Genomic DNA, 18,012 nt, shown 5'->3' with positions numbered 1-18,012 from the left:
AGAAAGAAAGAAAGAAAGAAAGAAAGAAAGAAAGAAAGAAAGAAAGAAAAGAGACAAGACCAGACCTAGCAGGCTTGTTTCTAGAAACTAAGAAAATAACTTTAAATTTTATTTGAAAGGCAAAAAAACAATACACACACACAAAGAAGAAGAAGACAAAATTTGGAGGATCTGCATTACCTGCCTTCAAGACTTACAAGATAGTATGGCATTGGCAAAAGGATAAAAAAGATAACAAAAAATATTGAAAATATTTGTGAATATTATGTCATTATATAATGACTCAAACTAATGAGGGAGAGAGGTATAGATGAAATAAAACTGGCAGTATGTTGGTAGTTTTTAAAGTTTGGTGATACAAGGATCTGTGATACCATATTCTATTTTTGTATGTATTTGATATTTTCCATAATAAAAAGCATCCAAGTTTATAAAAGATTTGAAAAAGGTTTCCAGTAAAGTGGTTAATATAAATATTTTTTAATTTTTTTTTAACATTTATTTATTTTTGAGAGACAGAGAGAGATAGAGCATGAGCAGGGGAAGGGTAGAGAGAGAGGCAGGCTCCGGGCTCCGAGCTCCAAGCTGTCAGCACGGGGCCCGATGCAGGGCTCGAACTCACAAACCGCGAGTTCATGTAAGTCCATGACCTGAGCCAAAGTTGGACGCTTAACCGACTGAGGCACCCCGGCGCCCCTAAAATTTTAAATGACACTTGAATGATTAAGTTTAATTCATCTGTAGGATTGGCAAACTATAACCTGTAAGCCAAATAACCGTCTCTGAACTGTTTTACAGGCCAGTAACATAAAATAATTTTTACATTTTTTAAGGATTGCTTCAAAAAGAAAGAAAAAAAATTTAACAGAGGCCCCACATAGCCCACACGTCTAAAATATTTACTATTTGGCCCTTATAGAAAAGTTTTGCCAATCCCCTGATCTACAGAATCAGTTAGGCAGATCAACACAATCCTAGAACTGATAGCAGGTACTATCCTACATATAATTACATTTGTTGGATAACAAAAAGTTACAAATTTCTTTATAACAATGCTCAAATGAAATTTTATATATAAAAATTCTTTCATCTGAATGATCGTGTTCATATAGAAACATTCACATATGAAAAAATTTATGATTATATGAAAAATATAATACTATATACTAGCTCCCTTCCCTTTTTTACACTCATGGAAACATTTCTTCTCTTTCAAGTACTGTTATAATGGAGATCTAATAGGTTTCTATACAAAAGAATTTTCCTTACTATCTAATTATTTACTTAGGGATTCTCATTATCAAATTATGTTTTTGTATCTTAGAACAAACACCATACAGAATATAGAGTAAAAATGCGACAAAACTCAAAATTAATACACATATATGCTAAAGTAAGACTTCTACTTAAATTTAGAGAAATATTTCAGAAGACGGTTCAATAATTCAGGGGAGCAGGGAGGGAGGTAGGATATGAATTCTCCTCAGCTGATGAATATCAAGCATCAAATATTCAGATCATATACGTAACACCAAGGTGACTATTAATAATGGCACTTCAGGAACTTTCTTTAATTGCTTTTGCTTCACTCAGGCACCTGAGTGGCTCAGTGAGTTAAGAGTCTGACTCTTGGTCTCGGCTCAGGTCATGATCTCGTGGTTTTATGAGTTCAAGCTCCACATCGGGCTTTGTGCGGGCAGTGTGGAGCCTGCTTAGGATTCTCTCTCTCCCTCTATCGCTGCCACTCCCCCCACTCACACTGTCTCTCTCTCTCTCTCAAAACAAACTTCAAAAATATAATAATTGCTTTTGTTTCCTTATCGTTAGTTTAAAAAAATAATTACAACAAAGTATCCGTAAAATAGATTATTCTTTACAGTTATTTAAATTTTTTTAATGTTTATTTATTTTTGAGAGAGAGCATGAGTGGGGTAGGGACAGAGAGAGGGCAGGGAATCTGAAACAGGATCCAAGATCTGAGCTGTCAGCACAGAGCCCAACGTGGGGCTGTAACTCGGGAACAGCGAGATCATGACCTAGGCTTAAGTCGGCCGCTTAACCAACTGAGCCACCCAGGCCCCCCTATTCTTAAAGTTATTTAAATCTCTACAATACTACCCGTTTAGGCTGCCTGCCAAGATCTACTGCTTTAACTTCAAAGTAATAATAATAGTAAAAGATATCTATTTTTTACTATAAGTAAATGTTATATATGTTCAAAACTGTAAAAAGATTTATATACATACCGTTTAAAATATTATTGTTTCTTCCAAATATAAATGTTCATTTTTCCTAAAAAAATACTATAACCCGTCCTCAAAGTCAGGCTCAAACAAATTACAAGTTATCACTGTCTTAGGTCAACACAAGCCATCAAGGACAAGTATAGATTGGGATTCAGAAAAAATTTTAAGTGTGTCAATAAATAAAGCCTAATGTCATCCTCAGCAGCTTCTATATCTGCCCCTGTTCACTGGGTCCCCAGGTAAAAGAAAGCAAAAAAAAACTACCAGCTGGGATTACCAAGACCTGACCACATACTATAATATATGAAAATGGTGACAGGCTTTTGACTAAACATAATTGCTATTTGAAACAACAAGCACAAGTCGGTAATGAGCTATCAAGGCAAGGGAAATAAAATTAAGTATGGTACAGAAAACATTAGTTATTAGTTCATAAACATTTCAACAAAACAGGCAATTTCTCAAGCTCTCTCAGGCTCTCTCCCCTCAGACACAAAGACTGCCATAATCTTACAATACAGTACTGGGACAGCTGGGTGGCTCAGTCAGGTAAGTTTCCAACTCTTGGTTTTGGCTCTGGGCATGATCTCACAGTTCTTAAGACTGAACCCCACACAGGGGGTCACCCTGCTTGAGATTTTCTCTCTCTCTCTCTGTTCCTCTCACACTCGTGCACACATGCATGTGCACACAAACGGGCTCTTTCCTTCTCTCTCAAAAAATAAACTTTAAAACAAAAAAGAAAAAGTTGGTATTAATTACTGAATAAAGTTAGATAAGTAATAAAAGTTTAAATTCATTACTGATGCTGAATTCCCTTTCTCTTAAAATTAACTAAAATAAGGGGCGCCTGGGTGGCGCAGTCGGTTAAGCGTCCGACTTCAGCCAGGTCACGATCTCACGGTCCGTGAGTTCGAGCCCCGCGTCAGGCTCTGGGCTGATGGCTCGGAGCCTGGAGCCTGTTTCCGATTCTGTGTCTCCCTCTCTCTGCCCCTCCCCCGTTCATGCTATGTCTCTCTCTGTCCCAAAAATAAATTAAAAAGAAAAAAAAAATTTAACTAAAATAAAATAGAATCAGGAAAATGTCATGTCAAAAATAACAGACTCCTTGTTAGCAGGTTAAATTACTATGTTTTTGTGTGTGGACAAAATGTAGTCTTCTTAATTTATCAACTGGCACAATGATTAGGCAGTCTGAATTACTGATTTCTTTCCCTTAAGTTTGACTGCTTTTAGGCATATATTATTACTGAACTTGGAAATAACAAAATAAAACAAGTTTTCACTTGAGGACCTCTTCTGCTGAGTCCTGGCCTAGATTTTCTACATAAATTTACATCTCAGTAGCTTTCAAAACTTTTCTGACACATACATTACAAAGATAGGGCCCTAGGAATAAGTTTAACCAAGGAGGCAAAAGATCTTCACAATGAAGACTATAAAATATTGACAAAAGAAACCGAAGACAACAAATAAATAGAAAGACATCCCATATTTGCAGATTGGAAGAATTAAAATTGCTAAGAAGTTCACAGTACCCAAAATGATCTATAGATTTAATGCAATCCCTATCAAAACTCAAATGGCATTTTTCACAGAAATAGAAAAGACATTGGTAAAATTCCTATGGAACCCAAATGACCCAGAATAGCTACAACAATCTTGAGCAAGAACAAAAAAGCTGGAAGCATCACACTTCCTGATTTCAAATTATATTACAAAGCTATAGTAATCAAAATACTATGGTACTGGCATAAAAAACAGACACACAGACCACACTAGAGAGCACAGAAATAAACCTATCTGGTACCTTGAACAAAGGTACCAAGACTTCACAATGGAAAAAGGGTACTCTTCAACAATGTTGGGCAAACTGGATATCTACGTGCAAAAGAATGAAAATGGACCCCTATCTTACACCATACACAAAAGCCAAGTCAAAATGGATTAAAGATTTAACTGTAAGATCTGAAACAGTAAAACTCCTTAGCAAAGAAGAGTGTAAAAAAGCTCCCTGACAACGGTCTTGCAATGATTTTTTGGACTTGACACCAAAATCACAGGTAACTAAAGCTAAAATCAAGTGGGACTACATCAAACTAAGAAGTTTTTGCACAGCAAAAGAAACAGTCAACAAAATGAAAAAGCAATCTACAGAATGGGAGAAAATTATTTGCAAATGATATACCAAATAAGGGGTTAATATCCAAAATATAAAGAAACTCCTATGACTCAATAGCAATCAATTAATCAATAATCCAATTTAAAAACAGGCAAAGGACCTGAACAAACATTTTCCAATGACACACAAATGTCAACAGATACATGAAAAGATGTTCAACATTACTAATCATCAGGGAGATGCAAATCAAAGCCACAATGAGATATCCTCTCACACTTGTTAAAAGACCATTATCAAAGTCAAAGGTAACAAGTGTCAGCAAGGATGCAGAGGAAAGGAAACACATACTGTCTGTGAGAATGTAAATTGGTACAACCACACTGGAAAGCAGTATGGAGACTCCTCAAAAAATTAAAAATATGGGGCACCCGGGTGGCTCAGCTGGTTGGGAGTCTGGCTCTTGGTTTTGGCTCAGGTCATGACCTCACAATTTGTGGGTTCATGGCCCTGTGTTAGGCTCTGCGCTGACAGCATGCAGAGCCTGCTTGGGATTCTCTCTCTCTGCTTCTCCCCCACTAGCACTCACTCTCTCTTAAAAATAAATAAATAAACTTTAAAAAATTAAAAAATGGAACTACCATATGATCCAGCAATTCCACTTCTGGGTATACATTCAAAGGAAATAAAACCAGTATCTCAAAGAGATATCTGCACTTCCATGTTCACTGTAGCATTAAACAGTAGCCAAGATAAGAAAACAACCTAAATGTCAACCGACGAATGGATAAAGAAAATGTGGTATATAAACATACATACACACATACGTATACATACATATACATACACACACACATACATACACCATGGAATATCATTTGGCCTTAAAAAAAGAAGGAAATTCTGCCATTTGCAACATGGATAAACCTGGAAGACAATATAGTAAATGAAATAAACTAAACATAAAAAGAAAACACTGAATGATCTCTTTTATGCGAAATCTAAAAAAGTCAAATTAATAAGCAGAGAGTAGAACAGTGATTATCAGGAGCTGGGGGTATGGAGGAAATGGGGTGATGTTGATGAAAGCATACAAACTTCCAGTTATAAGATGACTAAGTTCTAGAGACATAATTTATAATATGGTGACTTTAATTAATAATAATGTATTGTGCGGGCGACTGGGTGGCTCAGTCAGTTAAGTATCTGACTTCGGCTCAGGTTATGATCTCACAGTTTGTGAGTTCAAGCCCCACGTTGGGCTCTGTGCTAACAGCACAGAACCTGGAGCTCACATTGAGTTCTGTGTCTCCCTCTCTCTCTGCCTCTTCCCCGCTCAAACTCAGTCTTTCTCTCTCTCTCTCAAAAGCAAACACTTAAAAAAATTTTTTTAATAATCATGTATTATATACTTGAAATGTGCTAATAGACTGTATCTTAGTTGTTCTCACCACAAAAAAAGTGTGGTAACTATGGGAGGTGATGGATATTAGGTTGATTATGGTAAATCACAATTTACAGACATTATAGTTACACCTTAAATATATACAATTTTTATTTGTCAATCATATCTCAAAAAAGCTGAAATAAAAGATTAGCAGGAGTTGTGGGCATACACGCATTTTAACTACAGTTGACCTTTGAATAACACAGGTTTGAACTGCACAGGTATCCTTATACTCAGATTTTTTTCGATAAATACAGTATAGTACTATAAATGTATTTTCTCTTCCCTACGATTTCAACATTTTTTCTCCATCCTATTTTAAGAATACAGTATATGATACATTCAACATACAAACTGTATGTTAACTGACTGTTTATGTTATTGGTAAGGCTTCCAGTCAACAGGCTATTAGCAGTGAAGTTTTGGTGGTGTCAAAAGTTATACAAGGATTTCGACAGTATAGGAGGCCAGCACCCCTAACCACTGTGTTGTTCAGTGGCCAAGTGTATTTAAAATTCAGTGAGCCAACACTTTACAAATACTTTATCCCCTTTTTTAATGTTTCTAAACAAAGTGAAATACTGAAATTTAAAAAAAAAATTTTTTTTTAAACATGGAGCCTCTAAGAGATCTGTAAGATAACTGTCCCTAAACTGTTCCTCCAAAGGTGACAAGAGGATCCACCATATTTTCTCCTTTCCAAAATTAAACATTATAAAAGATACCTTGAATAATTAATTCACAATCATCTTTTTTATTTTATAATCAGTACCAAGAAAACCTCAGCCTAACCTCATCTCAACTAAAAATTCAAAATCAATTACTTCAACTCACATAGTATCTTCAAACTAATCAGAATTTCCAAAGAACAGTTATAATAGAATTCAGGAGCTTGGTTAACTCTTGATTCCTCTACAGCCTCTTTTTTGTCCAGGCAACCATATATTCACCTAAAAGCTAGAGTGAAATAAATGTTAATTCAGAAAGGTAATTCAGATATTTTAAAGAATTCTGTTAATATAGCAACTTGAAAAAAACTGACAAGAGATTTTAAAATGGAGGAAAAATGTGAACTCAAAGGGTATTCATTTTCAAAAACTTACATCTTCAGGTCTCAAAACACAGAATATGAATTTTCAAAGAAATTAAAACTAACTAACAAAACCTCTCCTTGGAGCTAACTGAACCAGTTGATGACTCATTATTATTATAATAAATTCATTATTACCAATCTTAAGCGAATCGTCTAACACCAGCCAGCAACTGGTCTTTCTCTATTTTATTTCTCTGGTCACAGCTTGATGTCCTGCCCTCAGTCAATTTTATTTCAAACCCTCTCCACTATTCTCAAACCCTGGATATCCCACTTCATTCTCCTCACTCTTAACATATGCCCTTGCATAATAATTCATAAAGAAAACAGGAAGAAGCCACTCAACTATGGGAACTCCACATTAATGTCTCCATATCATATCTACAAACTTCCTTATTATCTACACCTATCCTCCCCTCCTTTCCTCCAGTTCCAGAAAGCTTTTCTCTTACCTAAAGCCAATCACTCCACCCATAAGCAAGATCCATGCCCTTCCTATCTTCTGAGGAATCTTATTCATGATTGTTCTTTTCCTGGCAGAATAGTCAATTTCCCCTCTCTCCACTAAATCTTTCCCCTAAACATTTATATATGGTTCAAATAAAAATTTAAAAATTTAAAAAATCCTTTGCTACAACTTCAAATCTTTAGCTCCTCCACTTCACAGCCAAACTCCCCAAAACAGTTGTATATAGTTTTAATTTCCATTTCTGTTTTCCCATCCTTTCCTCAACCTCTTTCAGTCTTGAATCCAGGCTCTCTTCTCTCCCTGAACAATCACATCCACACTCTTGGTTTCACAATTACCATCTATATGCCAATGATTACCAAATGTACATTTCTAGTCAATACCTTTCCTCTGAATTCCAGATCTATAATATTAAACTATCATCTTTAATATCTAATGTGATGTTTCAAATACACATTAAAGACAAATGTCCACAGAATTGATGAGGCTCCTGTTTATCCTCCAATCCCTACTAAGCACACACACACACACACATAAATATTGCTACTCTTCCATTTTGTTCCATCTCAGTCAATGATACCACCATGAATCCATGTAGAAGCCTGAAATTCTCAGTATCTTCTTCTCTATCTAATTCAGTGGTTCTCAACCAGGAGCAATTCTACCCCAAGGTGAGACGGCAATGTCTGTAGACTTTTTTGTTTCTCATAATGGGATTAGTGGTATCTAGTGAGTTGAAAGCCAGGAGTGTTAGACATTCTAAAATGAACAAGACACTCCTTGTGAAAGTAGGCCTGGATGACCTAATATAATCCATCACCAAATCCTATAAATTCGAATTCCCAAATAAAGCTTAAATCCATCAATTTCTCTTCCTAATGTGAAGTGCTCTACAAGCACTTCATAATTCAAGGTATAATTCCCTTTCACCTAGAACAGAACACTACAATAACTTCCTTACATCTACCTTTACTCAAATTCATACAGTGAAGTCTCAGAATCATAACCTTCACGAGAAAGAAAAAGAATCCCTGAGGTTGGCTGTTGCACAGGTAAGAGTCCTTATGGATCTAACACAACTAAAAATAAGCCCCCACCTGTTTGTTTGCGTTCCTACTATATTGAGGGTTCCCACTCAATAAAACATCTCCCCAGCCTCAAACAGCTCTTTGCTGGTATATTTCCTTCTGTGTCTACTTGTAGCAGCCTCACTGACTCAGAGCTCCACTTTTAACTGCCTTGTCTCAGTGCCCTCCACAAGCCAATATCTCAACTCTATTTTGTATATTTTTAATATCCCCTGCAGCAGCATCCAGTCATACTAAGCCGCCTATCTGGTATGACCAAGTTATTTCCCAAGGTATCAATTATTACTCTTGATAGCATTCTGGTTACAAAAATGTTTAGATTTCAAATAATATGCTCCAGTCCTATTTTTCCATAGACCTATATTCTTAGTGTGTAATCTGCAGAAGATGAAGTTTCCCAAAAATTACAGATATTCCCATACTTCCAAAAATTCTTGTGGAGCACCTGGGTGGATCAGTCCGTTAAGTGTCCAAATTCAGCTCAGGTCATGATCTCGCAGATCATGGGTTTAAGTCCCACATTGAGCTCTGTGCTGACAGCTCGGATCTTGGAGCCTGCTTCAGATTGTGTCCCCCCCCCCTGCTCCTCCCCCACTTGTGCTCTGATCACTCTCTCTCAAAAATAAACATTTAAAAAAAATCAAACAAAACAAATGACTGGTTCCTCAACTAATTTATACGCCTCACATCTAGGTTTCTTATCTCTGTTAGTAGTCCAAAATCAAAGCAGTGGAGACATCAAAGCCTCCCCCTCTCTCCCCTATATTCAGTGATTCCACACATTCTACCAATTTGCCTTATGCGTGGTCTTTCACATCTTTCCCACTACCATATGCCATAATTGAAAGCTTCCATGCCTCTCATCAAATGAATTTAATAGCTTTAAAGGTAATCACCCATCTTCCAGGCCCTCCTTATTCCAAGCTCAACTCCACTATACCACAAGAACCATCTTCCCCAAAATGTCAATCTGTGCTATTTCTCTACTCAAAAAACCTTCAATGGCATTCCACTGGGCACTCAAGACCCCAAACCACTACTCCATTTTTTTCACACTGGACTTCCCATTCACTTCATACTGTAGCAGAGATAAACAGAGGTAAATGATAGAAACCACTGAGCACACTGCTGGCAAAGAAAGCCACTAAATATTAGCTATTACTTTCACAGATCACCTGGTGTTATAGTCAATTCTAAGAATGTCATCTCCCTACCCCTGATTTTAAACATCTTAAATTCCTCCTCTTTGTATTATTAGAGACAAAGGTCAAATCTTGGTTGTGTCAGTTACTAGCTGTGACCTTGAACAAGTTATTTAGCTTTCTGAGCCTAAGATTAGGATAATATCCATGTCATGGGGTTGCTGAAAAGACTAAATGATATAACATATGAATGCCTAGAAAAGGCATCAATAAGTGTTAGTTTTCTTTAAAAGTGTTCTCTTAAAGGATGAACACAAAACTAATTGCTTGCCTTCTTTCTCCCACAACTAGGCAGGTAGAGAGTAGCACTCAAAAAAATTTGCTTAACAAAATATATCTTTACCTTTCTGAAACAAATGCTTACTCCAAAAACATGAGATATAAGAGATCTTTTTCCATGCTACTACACACAGAAAAAGTTACTGATATGGAACCATACTTCACTAAATGATATATACTGACTAATGTAAATTATGTTATTAAATTTACTGACACTCAACATATACCTCGTCCACATGCAGAACTAGCAGTTATTTAGTTAGTTCCAATAGTTACCTATTATGACTATATAAATACATACAAAAAGATAGAAAGATTCAATATTTATAAATTCCATAGAAAATGAGTCTGTATACATAAAACTCATAGTAAAAGATTCTTATATATTCACTAAAAGAATTTGTCAGATTTGATTTATACCATAGGCTTTTACATTATAGCATTGTAAGAGTTTCTTTAAAATGAGAAAGCAAAGAAAGGACAAAGAATGGAGAGAGGAGAGAAACAGTACCAAAACTTCTCAAGTTAGTCTTTTCCCATTTTACTTTGCCTCATCCTCCCTCCCACTCGTTTTACCTAATTGCTTTTCTACTTCATATTAACAGAAGAATGATAGAATCTATTTAATAAATAGTGCTGGGACAACTGGACTAACAGCAAAAGAATGAAGTTGGACCCCTACTTCATATCATATTAAAACTCAAAATGGATCAAAGACCTAAATCTAAGAGCTAAAACTATAAAACTCTTAGAATAGCACATAGACATTAATCTTTGAGACCTTGGATCAGGCAATGGTTTTATATATGACACCAAAAGCTCAAGCAACCAAAGAAAAAGATAAATTGGACTTGGTTACAATGAAAAGCTTTTGTGCTTCAAAGGACACCATCAAGAAAGGAAAAATACAAATCAGGAATGGGAGAATATACTTGCAAATCATATATAATGGTCTAATATTCAAAATATACAAAGAACTCTTACAACTCAACAATAAAAAATAAATACTCCAATTAAAAAATGGGCAAAAGATCTGAATACACAAATGAAAAGATGACCAACATCATTAGTTATTAGAGAAATGCAAATCAAAATCACAATGAGATACCATTTCTTACCAACTAGGATGGCTATAATCAAAAAGTCAGACAATAACAAGTGTTGACAAGGATGGAGATAAATTGGAACACTCATACATTGGTGGTGAGAATGTAAAATGGTGCAGCCACTTTAGAAAACACTGGCAGCTCTCAAAAAGGTATACATAGAATTAGCACCTAACCCACCAATTTCACTACTAGGCATACACACCCAAAAGAAATAGAAACATGTCCATACAAACCTGTACACAGATTTTCATAGCAGCATTATTCAGAATAGCCAAAGAGAAGAAACAGCCCCAAAGCTGAGCAAATGATGAATGCATAAACAAAATACAATGGTGTATCTATACAGCAGAATATTATTCAGTTATAAAAAGAGACAAAGAACTGACACATTCTATGACATGGATGAACCTTGAAAATACACTAAGTTAAAAAAGCAAGACCACATAATGTATGATTCCACTTATATGAATGTCTAGAATAAGCAAATCCATAGAGATAAAAAAATCAACTGGTGGCAACCAAGGGGGGCAGGTGGTAAGGGAGAGGAAGGTCAGGGATGGGGAAGGGACTGGTACTGGGTTCATGTTTCGTCCGGGGACGATGAAAGCATACTAGAATTAGAGAGTGGTGATCACTGTACAACTGTGTGAATATACTAAAAACTGAACTGTATACTTAAAAAGAGTGAATTTTATGATACAATGAAAGAATGATGACGGAATAAAAAGCAGCACAACTAAAGAATGAACCAAGTGCTCCTTTTTTTTTTTTTTTTTCAACGTTTTTTATTTATTTTTGGGACAGAGAGAGACAGAGCATGAACGGGGGAGGGGCAGAGAGAGAGGGAGACACAGAATCGGAAACAGGCTCCAGGCTCCGAGCCATCAGCCCAGAGCCTGACGCGGGGCTCGAACTCACGGACCGCGAGATCGTGACCTGGCTGAAGTCGGACGCTTAACCGACTGCGCCACCCAGGCGCCCCCCAAGTGCTCCTTTTTTGATCCAACATTTTCTATACATTTACAACATTCTAGACCTATGCTGGTTGCCAGGAACCCACAGATGAGTAAAACAAAGTCACTATACTCCCTTCAGGATCATTCTCCTTAGCCTACAGATGTCAGTATTTCTTAAAAGTGGAGCAGCTTTGAAAATGTAAAAACAGCAAAATGTAATCCACAGACAAGCCAAGAGAACACAGATATTTACATTGTAAACTCTTCTAAATTACCTAAAATTATTTGGGGGTAGGGGGCAAATATGCTTCTAATATTAGTGTTAAATAACTCATTGTTCCCCAATGCTGATAATGTCATTTTCCAAGAATTATTAAACAGCTTTATTTCATTTATTGGAAATGCTTTTTACAAATGTTTCTGATAGATCTTTCTGCATCATATCACTCTGATTGTATCAATTTCTCCATGACTCCTGGATTCGCTATTTTTGACATTCAAAAACTTCATGACAAACACAAACCTCCCAAAAGGAAATGCTTTTTGACATTTATAATAACCATATGAAAATGTGTTTCTCTAAAATAAAAATAAGTAACAGTAGAGTTCTCTAAACTAAGAAATCAAATGTTTTGAGTTCTAATCCAGATTTTTATGAATCAGAGAAAATCTGATTTCCTGATATGAAAGCTACACTTCCATAAAAGAAAAGCTAACAAAAATCAAAAAATCAAATTTAGACAGAAAACTAAGTTGAACAGTTTAAACAGTGCAAAAAAAGACACATTCTATTTAATCCAAAACATTAGATATTTCTGATGTTTTTAATACATTATTTATATCAACTTTCCAAAAAGTAAAACTAAAATCTATATTATTATTACCTTATCTTTGGCCTCAGGCAGTGTGATTTCTCTAGGTTCTAAAAATGGTATTTCTCGAAAAGGTGGAACACATCTGACTATATCTGGTACATAGTGTGTATGAAACAATGGCGGCATTGAGTATCTTCTTTCACCTGATAAAGGCACTATGTGGTTAACTAGAGTTGGCTCTTGGTGGGGTGAATGGAAACGCTGCCGTTTACCGTCAAGAGGAAGGTTTTTTTCATCGCTTAATCTCCTGAAAACAAGCAATATACCTTAGTAATTAAAGATATAACTTTCTAATGACAGAAAACAATTAAAACTATAAAAATAACAAATGCCAATATTGACTCTTTCAGCAAGGCCACATTATTAGTTCTATATGAATCTTAAAATATTCATTTTGAGCACAAGAGAAGCCTTAGAAAAACACCTTAGGAAAAATGCATACTGATAATGTGTGTGTACGTATGTGGGTGTGTGTATATATGTACATACATGTGTATGTATATATATGCATATATATAATTTATAGAATATATACGTATATATTTTTAAACCTATACACTATATATATCAGGGTTAGTCTCCTGCAGAACTATCCCAATATTTTATCTCAGCAGTTAAAACTTTGGAGGAAAACTTCCATTCATAGAAACACTGACAATAAAACCCAAATTCTAAAGAATGAGAATAAAATTAAGTGAACTGAGTGTTACATAGTTAAAAAGGGTCTTTAAGTCCACCTACATTCCGGTTCATCAGTTGGAAAGATCATATTAAAAAGCTATAAAGACACTGAACAACTAAAGAAATATGAAAACTAACTGCATTTCAGATAACAGTATTGTATTAATGTTAAATTTCTTGGGCATGACTAATGTATTTTGGTTATATAGGAAAAGATCCCTGTTCTTAGCAGGAAAGCACTGATGTACAGTGAAATGACGTCTACAATTTTTTCATCATGGTTCAGGAAAAAAAAAAGTAGGAATAAAGAGAAAGAGGCAAAAAAAATCAAATGAAGCAAAACTTTAATGAACCTAGGTAAACAGCATACAGATGTTCACTGTACTATTCTTTAAATTTTTCTGGAGGCATAAAATTTTTCAAAATAAAAGCCAGAATGAAAATAATTATTTGTCTAAAAAAAGAAATTTACTTCAATGATATATTAAGTTTGTTCATACAGACAATACTTTCGGCCATGGTAAATGATCCAATTACTTTAAAGCTCTCAAATTCTATGGGTCACGGCCATCCGAAGGTTTTTTAATGTAATACCCCAGTAGGATTACACCAACTCCTCTCTCCTTGACCCCAAAAATAAGTAGAACTCCTATTCACAAGTAAAAGTGTACAGCACTAAAAACCTAAGAGTATATTTAATATCTGCTAACATAAAAGTGATTTAGCTTTATATGCTGCTTCTCTTGAGAATGTCAATTTTAGTTTTTAAAGTACAACTATGAGCCAATGGAATTTGTTTTCATTTGTGATTCACAAACTGGCTATCCAGGCAATTTCAAAAAAATTAAAATCTCAATTAAAGCCAATACTTGTGGCATCATTATAAAGCCTTCCACAATGATAACTTTGAAGAACAACTCACAGTGCTCTGAAGCACAAGATCTAGAGCCAGACTACCTGGGTTCAAATCCTAAGTGTGCTTCTACCTGAATAACTAGTTGCTCAACCTCTGTTTCATCTTCCTCAACAGAAGAGGGATAACAGTACTCATCTCATAAAGTTTTGTGAAACTTAAATCATTTGTAAACTCCACAGAACAATGCTACTACGTGAATGATCAATAATTCTTAGCTAGTGTTATTTTTAATTGGACATAAATTTATGGAATGTTTATATAGGCATTCAACAGCTATATCTTGCAAATACTGCCAAACCTTATTATAATAATCATCTCTAAAATTCTATTATAATTACTTTGTGGTACATCAATTTCTTCTAATTGGTTAAAATTAGTTGACTCTGACTTCTCTATAGAAAGCTTTAAACATGCAGAAATTTTTACTATAATAATATTTATTACAGAACCTTAGGTGTGTAAGATTTAGATAAATTGAATAGTGAATTTTACTAGAAAGAAGATATTATGGGCTGAACTGTGTCCCCTCAAAATTCTAATGGTTGAGCAGTACCTCAAAATTTAACTGTTTTGAACATCCAGCCTTTAAAGAACTTAAAATGGTGTCATTAAAAGTAGGCCCTAATCCAATATGACTATTGTCCTTAGAAGTAGAGATTAGGACACAGAAAACACAGAGATGCCTGTGTAGGACACAGAGAAGGCAGCCATCTACACGCCAAGGAGGGAGGTCTCAGAAGAAAACAAACCTGCCAACACCTTGATCTTGGACTTCGAGCCTCCAGGATTGTGAGAAAATAAATTTCTGTGCAAGCCACCCAATCAGTTGTACTTTGATATGGCAGCCCCAGCAAACTAATTCAGAAAACAATCTAATTTAGTTAAAATCTCAATTAAAAGTAGTCTTCTGAAAAATGTGGCTTCATTCCATCTAAAATTTGCAATGGCAGTAATAAATCAACAAAAGTATCCCTAAAATTTTTTAAATTTAATATAAAAGTTTCAAAATTTTGTCACAGGAATGACTTCACAGGTTTCAGAAAATAAAATTTAGGGCATAATGTCCACACAATCTTAATACAAGAAACACTCAGCTACAGTTCAGAGAAATGCAAACTTTTCTTTTAAAATAATTAAGAAGTACTTACTTCCTTCCTCGAAATAACGGAGAAGTTGAGGTCTGTATTGGACTGACATTTCCATATGTCAACTGCTGTAATGACACCGCTCTTGACAAACTACCAAAAACACATAAAGAACAATAGTAATAAACATTTTTCCCTTAAACAAAAAAGCAATTTCATAAAAAACTAAATATTTCACTGATCAGAAAAAACAATACAATGACCTTTTTTATTATTGTTTTAGAGACAGCGCAAGTGAGCACGAGTGGGGTAGGGGACAGAGGGAGAGAGAGAGAATCTTAAGCAGACTCCATGCTCAGCATGGAGCCCAACGTAGCAACTCAATCCCACGACAGGATCATGACCTGAGCCAATATCAAGAGCCGGTTACTCAACCAAATGAGCCACCCAAACACCCCAACAATGACAGTTTTTTTAACTTGAAACATTTCATATAAAAATGAAACATATAAACATATAAAAATGTCCTCAATTAGAAAACAAAATTTACAAATGATATGGGCCAAAATAACACCATACTTACTCTGTATTCTGAAAGTTGAACTGTGCATCTATAAGCTGCTGGTGTGAATAAAGAGTTGGTGACAGGGCGAAGAAATTATTATGTTGTTGATGGTTTGGGGTGAAAGGCGGGCGACCCAAAATTGAGTTTGGGAACATGCTCTTGTTCACTAAAAGTGAACATGTATTCTTCTACCTAGGATAGTTTTAAAAGACAAATTATTATATCTTGAAAATATTGAACTCAGTAATAACTAATATCTATTATTTAAAACAATTATTTACCAAGTTATGAATTTTACTTACAAAGTTATTTCAAAAGTTTTACCAGATCTCTTAAGTCCCACTACAGGTAACAAAAAACTTGTTAATAATGAATTTTAAATCTAGATTAAGAATATCATGCAAATAATTAAAAAAATGCAAATTTCTAATTTCTGATGTGTTTATTTGATAATTTCAACAGATCTTTCAGAAATCAAGTTATCACCACATACTTTGATAATAAAAAAGACACCACTCAGGACAGACATTTAATGAAGCCATACAGATTCTTACATTTATACGCAGTTGAATTTATTCAAAGGTATAAACCATAATATGACAACCTGATTCTTAGGATATAGATCTTACACATCTTCTTACAGATCAACTCAAACAAAGGAAGGAATCCGTACTGCCTAATACCTATAAAATTCTGAGATTTCCTTCAAAGTCTAAATAATTTATATAAAGGACGTCACTTAAAAGAGAGCCTGTTCCACAGCAATGGGGAAAACATACATAACAGTCCCCCCTTACCCACAATTTCACTTTCTGTGGTTTCAGTTATCTGTGGTCAACCATGGCCCAGAAGCAGATGATCCTCCTCCTGACATATCATCAGGTCAATAGTAGCCTAACACTATGTCATAATACACACACCATTCACCTCACTTCATATTATCATATGTGTATGTTATCATCTACATCATCAAAGAATACAATATAATTAAGATATTCCAAGAGACAACATTTACAAAACTTTTATTGCAGTATACAGTAATATAATTGTTCTATTTTATTATTAATTGTTGTACTTAATTTATAAACTTTATCGAAGGTACGTATATACAGGAAAAAACGTAGTATATATAGGGTTCGGTACTACCCACAGTTTTAGACATTCCCTGGGGGTCTTAGTATGTCTCCTGTGTGAATAAGCAGGGGAACTATTGTACAAAGCAATCAGAACCATTCACTGACCCAGGCAGGAGAGATTTATACTTTGCAATGACTGATCCCAAAGGCTACAAACTTACAAAGAGGAGGGCAAAGTAACAAACAAATCAAGTATTAAGTAAAATCAACAAAGTGAAAATAGGATCCCCAGCCCACCCTCCCAATGCAGGCAATCAGAAAACCCATTTATGGTACTGGGAAAGAAACCAAATGACATGGTAACCAGAGAACCTATAATATAGTAACAGTTTTCCACGAAGAAAAAGTTAAGCCTGCTAGCAAACTACAGTAAAGTCTACTACTAAACTGCCCACCCATGCACACAGAGCTTCCAATTTGATTTCTAGAAACTCTCACTTAAAATAAACATTCAAGGATCACCATAAGAGAAAAAAGATCTAGGAATAAACAAAAACAATTCCAAGAGCAAAATAAATATATTAATTAATTAATTAATTAAAGCAAAAAAACACCAGAAAACAATATACTGTTTAAAAAGCAGAAAAGGCTCTTTGAAATTATAAAATTAAAAGCAGAAACACTGAGTAGAAAGTTAAAAGAACACTGAGGAAATCTCTTAGAATAAAAAGGAAAAACTAGTAAAGGCAGAAAGGAGGCAGAACAATAAGAGAAAAAAATATAAGAGAATCAAACTATATGGTCCA

At 35.0% G+C, this 18,012-nt stretch overlaps 1 protein-coding gene across 2 annotated transcripts in view; it reads right to left on the bottom strand.

Moving 5' to 3' along the window:
* TENT2 (terminal nucleotidyltransferase 2) overlaps window positions 1-17,790 on the bottom strand; it is a 66,773-nt gene extending 48,983 nt beyond the window's left edge. The window contains exons 1-4 of one of the 2 annotated variants that reach the window (XM_049648575.1): window positions 16,928-17,790; window positions 16,149-16,322; window positions 15,629-15,718; window positions 12,893-13,130 (exon numbers count right to left, since the gene is read on the bottom strand). In XM_049648575.1, coding sequence (XP_049504532.1) covers window positions 12,893-13,130; window positions 15,629-15,718; window positions 16,149-16,285 — 465 coding nt within the window. In that variant the 5' untranslated portion in view covers window positions 16,286-16,322; window positions 16,928-17,790. The remainder of the gene's footprint in view (window positions 1-12,892; window positions 13,131-15,628; window positions 15,719-16,148; window positions 16,323-16,927) is intronic. The other variant, XM_049648576.1, reaches the window with a different exon arrangement.
* Window positions 17,791-18,012: the final 222 nt, after the last annotated feature.

This window comes from Panthera uncia, assembly GCF_023721935.1.
Source record: "Panthera uncia isolate 11264 chromosome A1 unlocalized genomic scaffold, Puncia_PCG_1.0 HiC_scaffold_17, whole genome shotgun sequence".
Taxonomy (NCBI): Eukaryota; Metazoa; Chordata; class Mammalia; order Carnivora; family Felidae; genus Panthera; species Panthera uncia.
The sequence above is the reverse complement of the archived record's forward strand: the minus strand, read 5'-3'. Positions and strand labels throughout refer to the sequence as shown.